Raw genomic sequence first — 17,331 nt, 5'->3', positions numbered from 1 at the left:
TATTCGGGACGAAAACAAATCCAACAAATCAAAAACCATGGCAATCGGTCCAGCCGTTCTCGAGTTATAAGTGTTGTAACAAACACGACTTTCTTTTATATATATAGATTAATAACATATACAACAACACTTCGTCTGTCGAAGACCAGAAAAGATCGGGAAAGCCGCGTGCTGTAACAGCATTAACAGCCTTAATGCTGCTAATGCCAGAAGTCGTCAAAACCCCTAGGAAGCAAAACATCTTATCGCGAGAAATGAAGATTCCCACTAGGACTCTATTATAAAACGAGACCTGAAGCTTGGTGCTTATCGTCGATATACAGGACATGCTCCAAATCAAACTTTACAATTAAAGAGAGTGGATCGATCAAAACGCCTTCTGTTGCGATACGCAGATGAAAAGCACAGAAATATCCTCTTTACCGATGAAAAAATTTGCACAATTGGAGACCACTACAATAAGCAAAATGATATAGTGTACGCTCATAGTTCTAAAGAGGCTGCTCATCATCCTGCGTCAGTGATGGTTTGGTGGGGCGTGTCTTATCAAGGAGTCACATAACTAAATTTTTGAGAAAAAAGGAGTGAAAACTTGAGCCAAAGTGTATCAAGATACAGTCTTGGATCATGTTGTGAAAACCTCTCAGCAATACACTATTTAAAAATATATCGTGGACTTTCCAGCAGGATTCTGCACCTGGTCACAAGGCACGAACTACCCAAGCCTGGCTTGAAACCAACGTTCCGGACTTTATAAGAGCTGAAGACTGGCTCTCATCTAGCCCAGACCTCAACCCTTTAGACATCAAATAATTGACAGTTTTAGAAGACACGACCTGCTCTAAACGACACGGCGACATTGATTCTCTTAAAAAAATCTTTGGAGCAAGCAGTGGCGAAATTTTTATTGGAAACATTGCGTAAATCCATAGATTTGTGGCCAAACAGTTTAAACGCCTGTGTAAAAACCAAAGCTGGCTATTTTATTTACTGAGACTTTAATAAACATGTAGGTATAATTTTTTTTTATTACATTACTTCATTAAAAAAAATGCATTTTCATTTGTAACAGAACATAAGTTCTAACCATAAGGCTGGACTAGGTATATGAGAAATATATTGAAACTACGCAATACTTTTTCTGTGAACGAACGATGTTTTTTGTAATTAATTCTGAATGACTTAAGTCGTAAAGACATCGAAGTAAACCATTTTCGAAGTTTCATTTTAGTATCGGCCAACTCTTGGTTCACATGTCGCGGGAGCAAAATTTTAAATCTCGCTAAACGCTGTGTGATAATTGAACAAGTTATATAATAAAACAAATTTCAAATACAAAAAAACTAATTTGAACATTATTTACAGGTTTACTATGTCTACGAAATGCACACATGGTAATACCAGACGCCGTGGAGAGGGGAAAACCTGCAGTCATTAAATGTATATTTGAGCTTGAAAATGAAGATTTATATCAAGTTAAATGGTATCGAAACGAAGAGGAGTTTTGTAGATACTCACCAAGAGACGTACCTCCTTTGAAGGTCTTTTCTGTGCGTGGAATAGAAGTTGACGTGAGTATATAATAACTACTTCAAAATTTAAAACACATTTGGAAAACGTTAGAAGTTTCGAAAATATAAGACGTAATTTCTACACGTTAGCCGCCCTCGTCCACACCGAACGATCCAAAAAGGATTGGCGATCCCGCGATTCGCGATCCAAGATCGCGATGCGTGGAGCGTGGATCGTACTAAGCCGATCCAACAGCAATCTTTTGCGATCCTGACTGGCTGATCCAACACGTTCCAGCGGATCCATGCTGAATCAGTTGAACTTTGTCTGCAGATCAATTTGACTTTTGTTCATCACAAATAGTAGGCAATCTAGTCGGTAGTTTGCCTACTATTTATGTAATATCATTAGGATCCAATAAATATTTATTCTTCCTGTAAAGGGATATTAAAAGAATACATAGATGTGGAACGCGCGCTCCCTGCCGCGTGCCGCCTGCACATTTGAATCGCCCTCATGCCGCGCGCGATCGGATCGCGATGGATCGTTCGGTGTGGACACGGCTAATCAAAAGAACGCATAAACTATGTGTGGCGCGTGTGGTTAGATTAGGTATCTATGTGAAAATCAAATAAATTTATGTAAAAATCTTTTATAAGTAACTCAAACACGAACACTCGTGATGATAGTTTTAGACTACAATAGGACACACCGTACCTATACTCAGTCTATATACACTAAGCGCCTACGTGTTGTCGTGGGTGTCGCGTCTGTGTAGTGTGGAATCGGCGACTGTATGAACACGTGAGTTGTTGATAACTTTTCAAGCAGATTCGACGTTTTTCCATACACTACTAGAAGATAGCCCTAGCAATGAGTTCAATTTTGTTCAGAAATGTTTTTGCCACTGTATTATTATTTATTACTTAAGATGTCAGGTGGAACATGGTGTAATGGTTGCAGCTCCTTACAAACGTTGTGTAAAACAAAAACTTGGCGATTAAAAAGAGTGGCGGAAAGTTTATTGCCAGTTTTTCTCTTCCGTTCTACGCCCTTGATTTGAGAACTGGCAGTAAATGTAAAATTAGAAGCATTCAAGTATATGTCTTTCTTTTTGACGTTCATGAGTGTACATTGTGTTACCTGCATAAATAAATGATTTTCGTTTGTTTGTTTAGGTATTTCGACACTAACGTCCATTGCTTGCTCGCCACAGCTATGATATCCTCTAACCGGCATTTTTTTGGTTACCCTCATTCGTCATTTACCGGCATTAGGTCGGGGCATTTTTTTATATGTTTTATCTGCTTGCGTCTAACTTTATGCACTTTTTCAATTAAGTTTATACTTAATTAGCTTAATTGCACGGTTTTGATTAAAACTGATGTTATTTACTTCTTGCATAATTAGGGTATCAAAACGTTTGTGAGAGTATATGCACCACGGAAACCGACTTTTAGTCTTTCTTTCTTTTTATGAAAAAAAAAAAGCTTTTTTTATTACCCATCCATATGCCTCTACTACATATATGATGTCTAAAAATAAGTACATAAAACAGCGCCAAAGCCTATCATTACAGAAGCTATGATAGGTGCGGCCACAGATAAATAAGAATTATACGTATGACAAAGATTGCGCGGTTCGACACCACTGAACCTATATTATCTATTAGAATACTACTGCTATTCCATACACAATAACAACTAATTTTGTGTCGCTATATAAACTTTGTTGGCGTAATGAGCGTCTGGTGTGATGATAGTGATGAGTGACTGATACTTAATATTCATAAATTAATTTGCGGACACAACCGGATATTTGTTTAGATATTTAAATATAAAATATATCAAGGCTGTTTAACTACTTACATATATTATTTTATTTTAGCGGATTACATTAGCTGGAAAATAGTTTATCGTTTACCTCTAGCCTTTGGGTTGACATATTGAAAAATATTATTCCCCATTACTATTAAAACTAAATTGTTTTAATACCCGAAAACACTTCATTTAAATCTGTGTAATAAAAGAAAATTATTAGTAAAACGGACATGGGGTTTATAAATTACGCCCTCGATGGCCCGAAACAAATCTATATTCATTTTAATTCCGGTGTATGATAATTGATATAAGCCACATAAAAGATTTTCATAATTTATAAATTATATGCTTAAAGTTATGCCTATAAAAAATGCGCCTTGAGACATTTATTTGCTAACGTTAGTACGTTAGATCACATTACCGCGTGTTTTTTAAGCAAATACATTAGGAAAAGCAGTGATATCGATATTGTTTGTTTTTGCAGCAGTGAGCGACGGCCGTTGGAACTTTAATGTTATTCGGTTAATGTTAGTGTTGAAATGGATACAAATACAGATAATTTTGTTTTTGTTGACAAAGAAGAAAATTTTATTTCGCAATTGGTACGCAATAATGAAGTACTGATAATCGTCATAGCAAGAACATGGTCTTCGGACTCCATGCTTCGTGTGATCTACCGGTTTAAAAACGTGTATCGAAGGGCCGTGTTCGCGGCAGAATGGCGGATCAAGACGAACGCGGGAGGTTCGTAGTGAATGCGCGTTAAGAGCGCGCTATGCGTCCACGCTTGCAGCGAACATGCAATGAAAGGCAGAATAATACATTTCATGTTACGTTTCACCAGTCTGTACCCACCATTAGGAATAAAATCAAAATATTTACCGAAAACTTGTGCGATATGCCTTGGCACGCTGCAAGCCGGATTAAATTTCCGGCGTGCTCGTTGACTTATAAGTGCGTTGTTAAATAGGTTAGATGTGATTCATTCTACAAGAAAATATTAGTCGACAAAAGGCTGCTAAATATGTAGGGATGCGATCTATCATAACTTGACAATCTTCACCCATATATCTATTTGAATGTCATAGAAATGAAAAATAATGGTATGTTTCACGCGGTGAATGCGCTGCTGGTACTTTGGTAGTTGGCAGACTATCAATTGTGTTCAACTAGATAAATGCTGCTATACGTCACCTCAACTAATTCCTTGGAAGAGAAAAGTTTGCTTTGCCTTAAAGAACTTAAATAATTTTTCTTCTACGTATCAAGATTTATGAACGACGAGCTTGAAGATTCCTTCCCATTTTAGATTATAAAATCTGGATGAAAGTAGCTTGTTCGTTACTATGGTTACCGTATTTTATATGAAAAAAAAACATTGTAATCATACATACTGTCATTCTCAACTTAGTTATAATAATACAACTCAATGAACGTATTATATTTTCAAGGCGTGAAAATCACTAAATTGCTTCAGAACTCTTAGAACCGAATTTTGTAAAAATAAGAATATTCATATATTTTATATTTTTAATCATCCCACAATCTAGATTTATAATTACTACCATAAAGTTTTCAGTTGACCATAACAATGAAATAAATAAGCATAATCTAGCATAAAATATTTTTTTATTTGCATTATGCATTGTATTTACTCATGGGTAAATAGGTCAATACCTATTAAAGTTTTGTATGTGTTTCAGAAAACTCATTAACTATTGTTTTGATATTTTAGATTTTTAGTAACAAAAATGTCTGCTTGTTTACTTAAAACAGCATGTTTTTAATAATTTGTTAGATATAACAATATAAAGTTGAACTTACTAAACTAAACATATTCCGACGTCTATGGGTTTACTTAACCAAAGCTTTTTCGTCCCTATTATTTATACAAAATACAAGCTTGATGTAGCAAATATAACAGTGTAATTAGTTTATGCATGTACGGTAGACATGCTGAATTTAAAATATTGTTATACCCTTAGGTACAATAATACTCTCGTATCCTTATGTATTCATTTGCTATGCTAACTAACTAACACCGTGATTCCAACATGAGGTAGGTTATTCGATGAGGTGTAAATTCACTTAAATAATAATAATACATCGTATAGGCTGAAGCTGGAAGGTCTCTTACGAGAAACTTCTTAATTGATGGAATGTTGAAAAAACTTATGGAGAACATTAAATAACGGAAAGATGCGTAAACAGCGTGTTGGTTAAAGGGAAAATCATGGCAGTCCTAATGTTTAGGGAACAATCATATTGACTGCTCCGAATTGCTTAAAATATTAAACTTAAATGTAGTACTCGTCGTCGTTCTTTCATATCTCCTATTTTGGTACAAACTATGATCATAATAATGTACTGACATGTATTGTATATCAACACACACACCTCAATAGGCAAATTATAAGTACATTGTCTCGTTTATTACTTAATCTTCGTCGTATAGGTATATTGTGTAATCAGTTTTGGTTATATTATTTTTATTTTATTATTAGAGTTGTGGATTACTAATAAGTTAAACTTTAAAGAAATAATAATTCAATGTTCATCTCTCCTTTATATTGGTATGTTATTCAAAGTTATTATATGTAATATACACACAATATATAAATCCTATAAAACACTCGGGAAACTAGCTTTCGTCTTTCTTGGGAATTGTGACTTGCAGTAGATACTTTGGCTAACTTTTAGGCCCTTTCTCCACTGCTCCGGTCCGACGTCGGATACCGGAATGAGTCATGAGAAAAATATCGGAAGGCCGGATTGCGCTTCTCCACTATATCCGATCCGACAATAATCGATACTTGTGTATTTATCATGCAACACTTATATTAACTAAAACCCATATACTTAATTTTATTAATAAATCGTTCTAAATTCTAAATATTTTATTGCCCTGGCTAGTTTATTACTTTTTTTATATTGTCTATCTTGAAATATTAAAATCTACTTAATAAATAGTTCACTAATACTATAGTATAAAAATATAAATAAATAGCAACATAATTTGGTTTGGTCCGGGTTATCCAGATTCTTTCAAATTCAAGAAACTATAAATAAACCTATGAATAATAATTTATAACCTCTTGGATATACTTGGACCAATAAAACACCGCGTTCCGATCTAGCAAGTTATCGGATCGTTAAAAACCGGATGCCGGAGTAGTGGAGAAGCACGTAAGTACTGTTGCGAGTTTCTAAATCGGATCGGTAATTAACGTTTGCCGGACCGGAGCAGTGGAGAAACGGCCTAACTTAGTCATCTTGCGGACGGAGGTTATTCATTGGTGCACAATTATCAATAAAAAGCAACTTCAGGGTTCCAATACGCGCGTATACGCGGCCAACACTGCTTAAATTAAATACTATATAAAGTATTTACTTACTAGTAGCACAAATATACTACTATATAGACAGAGCACAATTTAACCACAATATAAAATGGAAAATATCCCAACCATGCGACGCTGTTTTTGCTAAAGTCCCTGTACGAGAACAAAGAATTGTTATCCACTTTGAAGGAGACAGATTTGTTAATGTTTCATTACTCTCGCTTGCAAATCTTTCATATACATATGAATATGTTATCCTACCCTAGTCACAAACATTTTCAGGCGTAATTTAATAGCTGGAACTCGTTCGTGCTTATGGCATTTTTTTAGGTTCTATTTTGTTTGTGTGTGTGTGAGGCTGTATGGGATGCAAATACACTGTCGCTGTGTCCCAGCATGTACTAATCAATAATCTAATATTTTGTATGCCTAAGATTTTGCAATAGGACAAAAATTACCAAATATGAACTATAAAGCTAGTTAAATGATTATCATTTCAAATGCTTGCATTTTAGAAAAGTTTTTAGTTCAACTTGACAACAATAACAATACCGATTCAATTTTATTCTCATACATTCTGAGACAAAATGAAATTTTATTGTCTAGGTACAAAACTACAAAAGGATTCCGGCTTTGTTAATTTGACTTTTTGAAATAATTCCCACAGCATTGAGAATGTTATTAAAAAGTTAAAAATAGTACAAGGACGTACAATACGTTTAATGTTTCATGTGAGAAGTTGAACTCATTTTTTCATTTAGAGAGCAAACAGCTACACTAAATTTTAAAAATAATTTACCAATAACTATTTTATGTCAAGACTATTTGCTTAAGGTTATCTTTAGCGTATTTATCTTTTCAGCATGAGGAGAGCGATGCTAAGAAACTGACAATAAAGGCGACAGAAGAAGCACGCGGCCTATACACGTGTGAAGTATCAGCTGACGCCCCATCCTTTTTTACGTTGCAAGTTCATGGCTCTCTAAATATAGTGGGTAAGTGACATTCTTGTAGTATTATTTTTATTCTTGGCTTTTTATATATCTAGAAATACTACAGTCTACTATTGACAAAATGAGGTTTGCAGCCTACCAGAGTAGGTATAAATGAAAGTGATATGAAACTCATTGTAGCTGTTTATGTATGTATAACATTGAAGTCAAATTTATCTTACAAAGTTTTACGAGCCGACACTCAAAAAAATTTGAATATGTAAAAGAAAAAGTATTTTATTTGAATCTCATACTGAGGGACTTTTAAACGACGTTTTTAACATGGGACTTCACATTATCTAAGTGAAGTTAGATTCACGCTGATTCATTCACATGCGCTTAATTTATTAAAGTTAAGTATGAGTATTCACTTAAACCTTTTTGCTGTTAAATCACAGAATAAAACCACTTTGTTTACAATATAAGGGGGGGAGTTTTAAGGGTAAAAAACGGTTTATCTCGATTTCCGGCAAAACTAAAAGTCCTATCGAAGAAAACTAAATGGCAAAGTTGTAGGTCATAAAAAGATCTACAACTTTTGTACTCACACATTTTTCACATAACCTCAAAATTGATGTGAAAAATTCAAAAAACCAACTTTTTGGTTTTTTATTTCTATCTTTTACAAAAATTTATTTTTTTAAACGAAATTTGGTGAAAACTTACCTTATTATATCCCAAATATACTGTAATTTATTTGATTAAAAATATTTATTTTTTCACCTTATTTTGAATTAATATCGAAAAAACACCCTAATTTTCAATCGAAAATTCTGACGTCAAAATTTCAGCTTTTTTCAAAAAGTTGGTGTGCTTTCAGTTCGTTGAAATCTCTACTTTCCTATGGTAAAAAAAAATATATATATATTACCATAGTAAATTTACTCAGAAAATGCAAAAAATCGTATGCAGTAACGCCCAGACCCGTCACCCCCTTCCCTACTTCTCTATGAATCTTCTTTAAATTATAATTAGATGCCTATTTATTACTATTTTAAGATAACTTTATGAATTTTTGTATTTTAGAAGTGGTATCGATATCATATTTATCTATATTAATTTAAACATTTCTGTACATGCGTTTTAATGACTTCTATTTTATCATACTAAAATTTATAACGCTCTATATGTTTAATCTGCATTTAAAATAATAAAATAAACTAACTAATTCCAAACAAGGATTCAATATGCTTTAGAATATTTTTTTTTTCAATTGTCTTTTAGAGATCTATAAACTAACCTAAACCTAATTAAACCTGCAACATATTTAATTATTGTATTTTAGAAGTGGTATCGATATCATATTTATCTATGAGATATTTCATATTAATTTAAACATTTCTGTACATGCGTTTTAATGACTTCTATTTTATCATACTAAAATTAATAACGCTCTATATGTTCCTGCATTTAAAATAATAAAATAAACTAACAAATTCCAAATAAGGATTCAATATGCTTTAGAATAAATGTTTTTTTTTTCAATTGTCTTTCAAATACGACTTCGGCTCGGGTTTCTCAATAAAAGAGAGTACCGTTTCTTAAACGTCCAGCGACGTACTCCCGGACCATTTGTTAGTGTAAGTGTAGATGGTGGTCGTGTGTCTCCCAACAACATGTTCAAAGCACCTAAAAAATATATTTCGTTTGATAAAAACGCAATTCAACGATAATCATTACGATCGAGTGCTCAAACAAGACCCAGGTATTGCTGTGAAAATATGACACAATTATTGACAATAGAATGTTTTTGCTGCATAAAACGGATAGCTTGGGACAGAGATTGATTGCATAGCTCCTATTTGAATATCAATATACAATATTCACAGACTTATCTAGGGATTAGTTCCCCATTGTGGTGGCATTCATGTTGTGCGTAATTAATTATATCATATTAATACAAAGATTTTCTTTAAGGTAAGGTCTACTTGGTTAAAATTGATAGGTACTTTAAAAATAAGCATGATTGGTACATAAGTAACACTGAAAATGAAAAACGGCTTAATGTAGAAAGTTGCCAATACTTTTCTTGTTTTTCGAAGTAATCTCCGTTCCACTCTACACATCGTCGCATTCGATGGAACCACTGAGAAAAGCAGTGCGCCCATTCTTCCTTAGGGGTCTCTTCTATGGTATATTTGTACGCTTTCACCGCATCTTCAGGGCGCGTAAAGCGAATACCTCGAATTTTATCTTTAGTTCTTGGGAATGAATGAAAGTCGCAGGGCGCCAAGTCAGGACTGTATGGCGGATGACACATTATCTCGTTCTATAAACCTGCCATAGTAAAATATTCAACAGTGCGGAGTGCGCTGAAGCATTGTCGTGGTGAAAAGGGTGCTGCTGTCGAATTATTTCCAAGACAACGGGTAAACAGCGATTGACATACCAGCCTGCAGTAACTGTCCTTCCATCTTCTAGCACAACTGCCGCGAAATGACCTTTCCGACCAAAGAATGAGGCAATAATCTTTTTTTCTTGACTTCTTCCTTTCTTTATCTTAGTTGGCCGATCCTCCAAAGGAAACACCCACTGAGCTGATTGTCTTTTGGTTTCGGGTTCGTAGCAATATTTCTTTATCTTTCATCACCGCCGTTGAACTTATCCAACATTTGGCGGAAATCATTCCATGCGAAGGTGTTTCTGGTCGTCGATTAAAGTATGGGGAATCCACCTGGTACAAAGCTTCCTGACGCCTAAATATTCGTGTAATATTTTTTGAACTTGACTCATATCAATGCCTAGGCTTTCCCGTATCATAGGTATCTGCTGATATATGGTCCGTATCTGCTGATAGGTTACTTCCTTATCTTCCTCTATCATGCGTCGCACAGCACTGATGTTATCTTCAGTAGTCGCTGTTAAACGACGTCCCTCACGCGGATCATCATTGAGATTGCTATGTTATTGATGTGGCACGAGATGGGGCTTCATTAAGAAATGCTAATCGCAGCCTATCATAGCTTTGTTGTTGAGTAAGCCCTCAACGAAAGTCATAATAAATCATTGACCGAAAATTTTCTCGCGTTATGTTTATTTTCACGTGTAACAAGAGTTTTTTTTTTTTATTATGGCAATAGTTTTAACTATATGCCAGTTTCAAGTAAAAGGTGGGGAAACTACACGCGAGAAAAATAACAAGAGTTTTAGATTTGCCGCCAATTCACAAAAAACAAATGACAAATGAATGCAATACTACATTAGGTTACCAAAGAGTTCTAAAAAAGAAATCCAAAAAGTTTTCATTAGCAATGTTTTTAACTGGCCAGTTCTAAATATTTTCAGTGTTACCCACGTAATACCATAAATAGTAGACCCATCAACTTTTCCAATTAATGTTTAACAAAATTATTGTGAGTTCATTAAGAAAGTTGTGACAACTTTTTAATTATTTTTTTTTTATTTGATTTCCAAATGGTAAAAGAACATGAAAAAGTTGTATATTATTATGTATGTTGTATTACTTTATGTAAGTACATATATTATTTAATTATAATAATTTCCCTTTCTGCTTAGTTTTTGGTTTCTTTTCCTATAAAACAATATCAATATTGTAGCTTGTAGCCACTATAAACGATTTTTTTTCAGTCTTCACTACAAATATCGATTTAATGTCAGCTGCACTACCCTACAAAATAACACCATATGACATGATACTTGAGTAGGAAAATACAAAATAACACTCTTTACTGACGCTGAGATAAGTCGCTACACAAAGTTATTTGTCGCGAACTTTCAACTGTCCCCATTCACACTCTTGTATATGCAGTTAAAAAGCTAGTTCCATCTTTATAAAGGACGGAGGGTGGAATATTGCTTCTGTATTTCTATAGGTGCAACGCGTCTTATTTCCAAGCATTCAAGCAATAAAAGTTCATTTACAGTTACTTCACAGTGTAACACTAAGTGATACAATACAAAACGTATAGTAGAGTTTAATATATAAACATTTTGTAACAAATAAATAGGCACAAAATTTGGATGATTTTCTAACTTATTTCGATTTAATGTATTTCTAGTTATCAAAAACCACTAACTGGTGAGTTTTGTACGAGTATATAGCCTTAATTATAGATTAGGTTCCTTCCATTCAAAAAGCTCACAGATTATATCGCTCGTCGCTATTATTATACTGTAGTACCTATTTTCAAATACACTTCTTTTTATTGTATTAAAATACTTTTTAGTACAATGCCTATAGGTATATGAATAGTTACAGAACAGGAGTACTGGGGGACTGCTATAACGTTATTGCTGGTCAATCAAAGCCAAATTGAATTCTACTGTACCATAATTCAAAATACATCCATATATCATCATGATAGACAGCTCGTGTTCAGTAGCTATCTCTCAATCACTTTGTAGGCCCTCCTCATTAGATCACAAATTGGTGCTTTCAAATTTCCCTGATACTAAAATAGATATATCATCAGCAATAGATATGCCTCCCGTGCAGAGACTGGTAGCATTAAGTTCTGTTATGGCCTCGTTAACTACTAGACTCCACAGTAGCGGTGATAGGACACCGCATTGTGGGAAACGTCTGCTGCCGATACCTCGCGTAGTGGTATTAACGGTGAACTGTATAGCTCATTAATTTAATATTTTTCAAAGGCGCCTTCTATATCAATAAATGCTCCAAGAGTGGGCTGATTTGATTTCAGTAGAAATACCAATACAAAACACAATATTGTGGCGTGTTCTCTTGATTGGCATGATGTGTACGCGTGATGATTTGAGTGTAAGAATTTAGATTAGGACACCAGCTTCGTAGCACCAGCTTCTCCAGCGTCTTTAGAAATAATGAAGAGAGGCTGGTTTTAAGTAAGTTGGCCGATCGGTCTAAAGTCCCTCGTTTATCGTTATTAATCTTACATGAAATTTGTAATCTATATATATAAAAATGAAACCCGTTTTCCGTTGTCACGACATCACATGAAAACGGCTCGACCGATTTGTCTGATTTTTTTTTGTTGTGTCTGTAATTGTCAGGAGAAGGTTCTTATAAAAGAAAAAAAGAAAAAAATTGCGCGGAAAATTAGAAAATTCAAGAATACTTAACCACCATACAATTCGAACTTTTTGGTGTAACCTTATGGCGTTTGACATAACACAACATTGACAGAATGCGTGCTGCAAATATCGTCAGAGGATGTAAGAAAAATTAATATCGTTCAAAATAAATGCTTCGATCGGAGTTATTATATTGATAATACATATAATAATATGCGAGCCAGAAAAACAAACAAAGTATGTTGTATAACATAAAGCATTAGAATAATAAACACTTTGTTTCTGAAATATTTTTTTATTCATTATACCAATTTGAAATCAATATTCATAGTTAAGACAGGACAACGTCTGTCGGGTCCGCTAGTTTATATATAAAAATAAGAACACTTTTAAAAATATCATAAAAAGGCTTTCGTAGAATTGTTTCTTTAATAATATTTGTCATTATAGTTAATATAGTTAATTTTTGTTTGGCTAAAGTATAAAATTAAAAACTAAATTCATAATATTTTATCATGTGTCATACTTGCTAAGTGACTCGAGTGAAGAAGGCAAAATTTTCAGTAGCTCTTTGAGGTCTTTACATATGAAATTGGCGTTTTGTATGGGAGGAACAAAAATTCGATTTTTTTAAATAGAATATATTTAATTATTAAAAGTATGTACCAAAGCAATCTATGCACTTTTCATATTTTATAGGTAGTTCATTGATCCCTTTACTAAAAAAACATTCGGACGGGAATTAATAAAGTATTTGAAGGCGGTTTCGACTGCCCCATCAGAGTTGAATTTTTTAACTTACAAGAAGTTATCCAAATTTAAAAGTACGGAGTACGGTGGATGTCTTCAACATTACAATTGACGATCCTCTAATTTGGTAGCAGTCTGTTGTGTGTGTGGTCTAGCGTTGTCGTGAAGCAGAAGTGGCCTAGAGCGATTGACCAGCCTTGGTTATTTAGCAGCTAGCTTTTCCATCATGGTTTGCAGTTGCTGATAATAGACATCTTTCGTAATCGTCTAGCCAGATTCAAGAAAGTTATAGTGAACGACACCGGCACTAGTCCATCAAACGGTTACAAGTAACTTTTTCGGACTCAATTTTTGCTTAGGGCACGATTTGAGCACTTCCGATTATCGTACAGGATCCACCTTTCATCACAGGTGATTCGATTTAAAATCCCTTCATTATTGTGCCGGTTGAGTAATATTACGCAGCAGTAGACGCGCGTTTGTCGATTTGCTTCACTCAACCTTTCAAACGTTTTCACCTTCCCAATTTGCTTCAAGTGGATTAATACAGTTTTATACTAATACCGCAGATAACTCAGACGTAGTTTGCGATGGATTTTCCACAATAGCCTTAAATTCTTCGTTATCAACTTTGGTCTCCGGCCGTCCACGGGGCTTGTTCTGCAGGTCGAAATATCCAGAACGAATACGTTGAAACCAAAAACGCACTGTGTTTTCTTTTGCAACACCGCCGCTATATAATTAATCCTTCGAGCCGTTTCTGCAGCACTGGTGACACGGTGGAACTTGTACTCGTAAATAACGCGATATTTCATCTTTTCCATTTTATAAATAGTGTCGCAAAGAAAAAAAATTAAAATGTGAAAATGAAATCAATCATTGTTTTCGAAAAATAATGCAAGAGTTCTTTAAAAATAGCTGTAAAAAATTGAATTTGGAATTCCTAACCAAAGAGGGGATATTTGAGGTCAGTGAGTGGCCAGTACGACAAATCGTCAATTTCATATGTAAGGACCTAATATTAGTTTATTCATATAAAGTTTATACATACATGAATAGAGGGCAAGATTTAATTTATAATTATACTTTCTTTTGAGAACCTAGTACTGTATTAAAGTTATTCTATTTGCGCTCATCTCAGGCCTTAAAATTCATTGAATTACTACGCTAAACATTTCTTCTTTAATTTGATTTTTATCTCATGTAGCACTCTGAGTAATGGTAAAACTTTGTTGAAATTCCTTGGAGATGCCGCAGCTTTCTGCTAATGGAAGGACTTTGTACATATTGATGTTTCATAAAAGCAAACGTGTAAATAAATCAGTACAAAGTATCTTTCTATCTAAAATTACTTTCTATTACTAATTATATATTCGTTTAAAAATCAAGAATATTATAAATTTTATACTTATTTAATCAACGTTTAAGACGCGAAAGGTTCTTATAAAGCACAGTTGTCTAAATTAATTAGTAATTTATTGTTTGAGCAATAGATGGCGTTAGGCGTGTGCAAAAACGCGATAGCATAACGACATCTTAGAATTATATAACATTTAGGGTTTCTTAATTTTATGAAGTTTTCTCTTTATAAATCAAGTGTCCCTCTCTTTTAATAATAAATAATAAGTGAAATTGTGGTGTGTGTCATTCCGTGATAGGTTTTATGTTCATGGTGCCGAAACCCGAGATGGACTTTGGACTCGTGAGTTAATGCAAATTGCAAAAGTCTTAGAATATTTATTCATTAGTGACAACTGGACTTGTAAAATTTTATAGTATGGACTTAGAATAATTTCAACCAATCTTGGTCTAATTAAAAACAAAAGAAGTGTTGTAAATTAAAATAATTAATACATTAGTGATTTTAAATAATACACTACGTAATTTTAAATTGAAATAATGGCTTTTAACATAATAAAAAATTAAGATTTGCATTCAAGGCGCATTCAAATTATAAGAAAAGTCCAAGAGTGAGAATAACAAAAGCATATGTCCAAACACGTATAAATACTTTAGATGAGTTGCTGAAGGAATTTATGGATAATCATAAGCATTTAATACAAATAGCTGTTCCAGAGCAAATAAAGTCGTTTCCGTATTTTGAAGAAGACATTTGTGATTCGTTCCAAGAAATATATACTGAATATATGACAGATTTAAAAGAAAAGTTAGAACAGTTTGAGAGTTCAACATGTAGGGAAAATCAAACAAAGGCTCATTCTGTAGATGTTATAAAATTACCACGGATACAACTACCCTCATTTTCTGGAAAATATAGTGAATGGCAGACATTTTATGATTTATTCTGTTCTGTTATTCATAATAATGAAAAGTTATCGCCTGCGCAGAAATTGCATTATTTAAAAAGTAGTATAGTGGGAGAACCCTTAAACTTAATAGGAAATTATTCGGCTATAGATCTTAACTATGAAGAAGCGTGGAATCAATTAGTAAAAAGATATAATAGTAATGCAATCCTAAAGACTTTATTTTCACAGAAAGCAATTAGTGAATCATCATCAGCAATTAAACAATTATTAGATACAACAACTTCTTGTTTAAAGGCTTTGGATAATATGGGCTTCTTGGGATTCTATTGTAATTTATTTGACAGTCTCGAAAATAGATTTAGAAACACATAAACAGTGGGAAAATCACATAAATAATTTGTCAGATGATTTGCCAACATGGTCGCAATTTGTTGAGTTTCTTGAGGGAAGATTTAGGAGTCTAGAGATGGTTGAGACTGGAAAACAATTACCTGAACCTCGTTTTCAAATGAAAAAACAAGTTCCTAAAACTTTTCACGCGGCAGTTCAAGAGAATAATAAAAAAACGGAATTAAGTTGTCCTTTATGCGGAGAAAGTCATTATATTAATAATTTATGTAAGCAATTTAGACTACGTACTGCTCAACAAAGAAGAGATTTTGCTCAGTCGAAAGGACTTTTTTACAATTGCTTACAAACGACTCACGTAGTAAATAAATGTCGACAATCGACATGTTGTAAGAAATGTGGCAGAAGACATAATACTTTGCTGTATAATGAGAGGAAGGAAGTGACACACACATTAATAATGTATTGGAGGAAGTTCAAAACGGAGAAGAGAATCCGGTGCCAAGTATATCGATTGTAGCAAATTTTGCAAAACGTCAAGGTCACAATGAACCAGTGCTTCTGGCAACAGATGTCGTCAAGGCGCAGTCCAGGAGTGGAAATAGGAGTATATTGCGGGTTTTGTTAGATCAAGGCTCGCAAGCTTCGTTTATCACAGAAGCGGCTGCTCAATTATTAAATTTAAAAAAATTATCTGTTAAGAGTAATGTTTCAGGTGTGGGAGATGGTCAACTGCATGTAAAATATTTCGTTATATTGTATTTAGAATCTCGCCAAGACCAGAATGCTTAATTCGAGTTAATGCTTACGTGTTACGGTCACTCACTGATATGCTGCCTTGTGACAGAATTGATTTACCCGATTGGAAGGATCTTTCTACGTTAGAATTAGTTGATCCAGGTTATACAGTACCAGGTAAAATAGATTTATTGGTAGGAGCTGAGGTATACTCAGATATTAGGTCCTTACATATGAAATTGGCGTTTTGTATGGCAGGAACAAAAAGTCGAATATTTTTAAATATATTATATTTAATTAATCAAAGTATGATCCATTGTTTTCTATGCACTTTTGCCATCTCATAGGTAGTTTATTGATCCCTTTACTAAAAAAACCAGTCGGACGGGATTCCATAAAATCTGTGAAGGCGATTTGGACTGCCCCATCAGAGTTAAATTTTTTCCCTTGCAAGAAGTAGTCCGAATTTAGAAAAAAATGGTAATCTGTTGGAGCAAGGTCCGGGGAGTACGGAGGATGTCTTAGACATTCCAATTGAAGCTGTTCT

The 17,331-nt window shown here is 33.9% G+C and overlaps 1 protein-coding gene across 1 annotated transcript in view; it reads left to right on the top strand.

The window, feature by feature from the left end:
• The window catches only part of LOC125052537, a 47,266-nt gene that overhangs the window by 7,715 nt on the left and 22,220 nt on the right, over positions 1-17,331 (top strand). The window contains exons 2-3 of the mRNA XM_047653444.1: positions 1,366-1,571; positions 7,536-7,668. Coding sequence (XP_047509400.1) covers positions 1,366-1,571; positions 7,536-7,668 — 339 coding nt within the window. The remainder of the gene's footprint in view (positions 1-1,365; positions 1,572-7,535; positions 7,669-17,331) is intronic.

This window comes from Pieris napi, chromosome 9 (assembly GCF_905475465.1).
Source record: "Pieris napi chromosome 9, ilPieNapi1.2, whole genome shotgun sequence".
Taxonomy (NCBI): Eukaryota; Metazoa; Arthropoda; class Insecta; order Lepidoptera; family Pieridae; genus Pieris; species Pieris napi.
The sequence above is the reverse complement of the archived record's forward strand: the minus strand, read 5'-3'. Positions and strand labels throughout refer to the sequence as shown.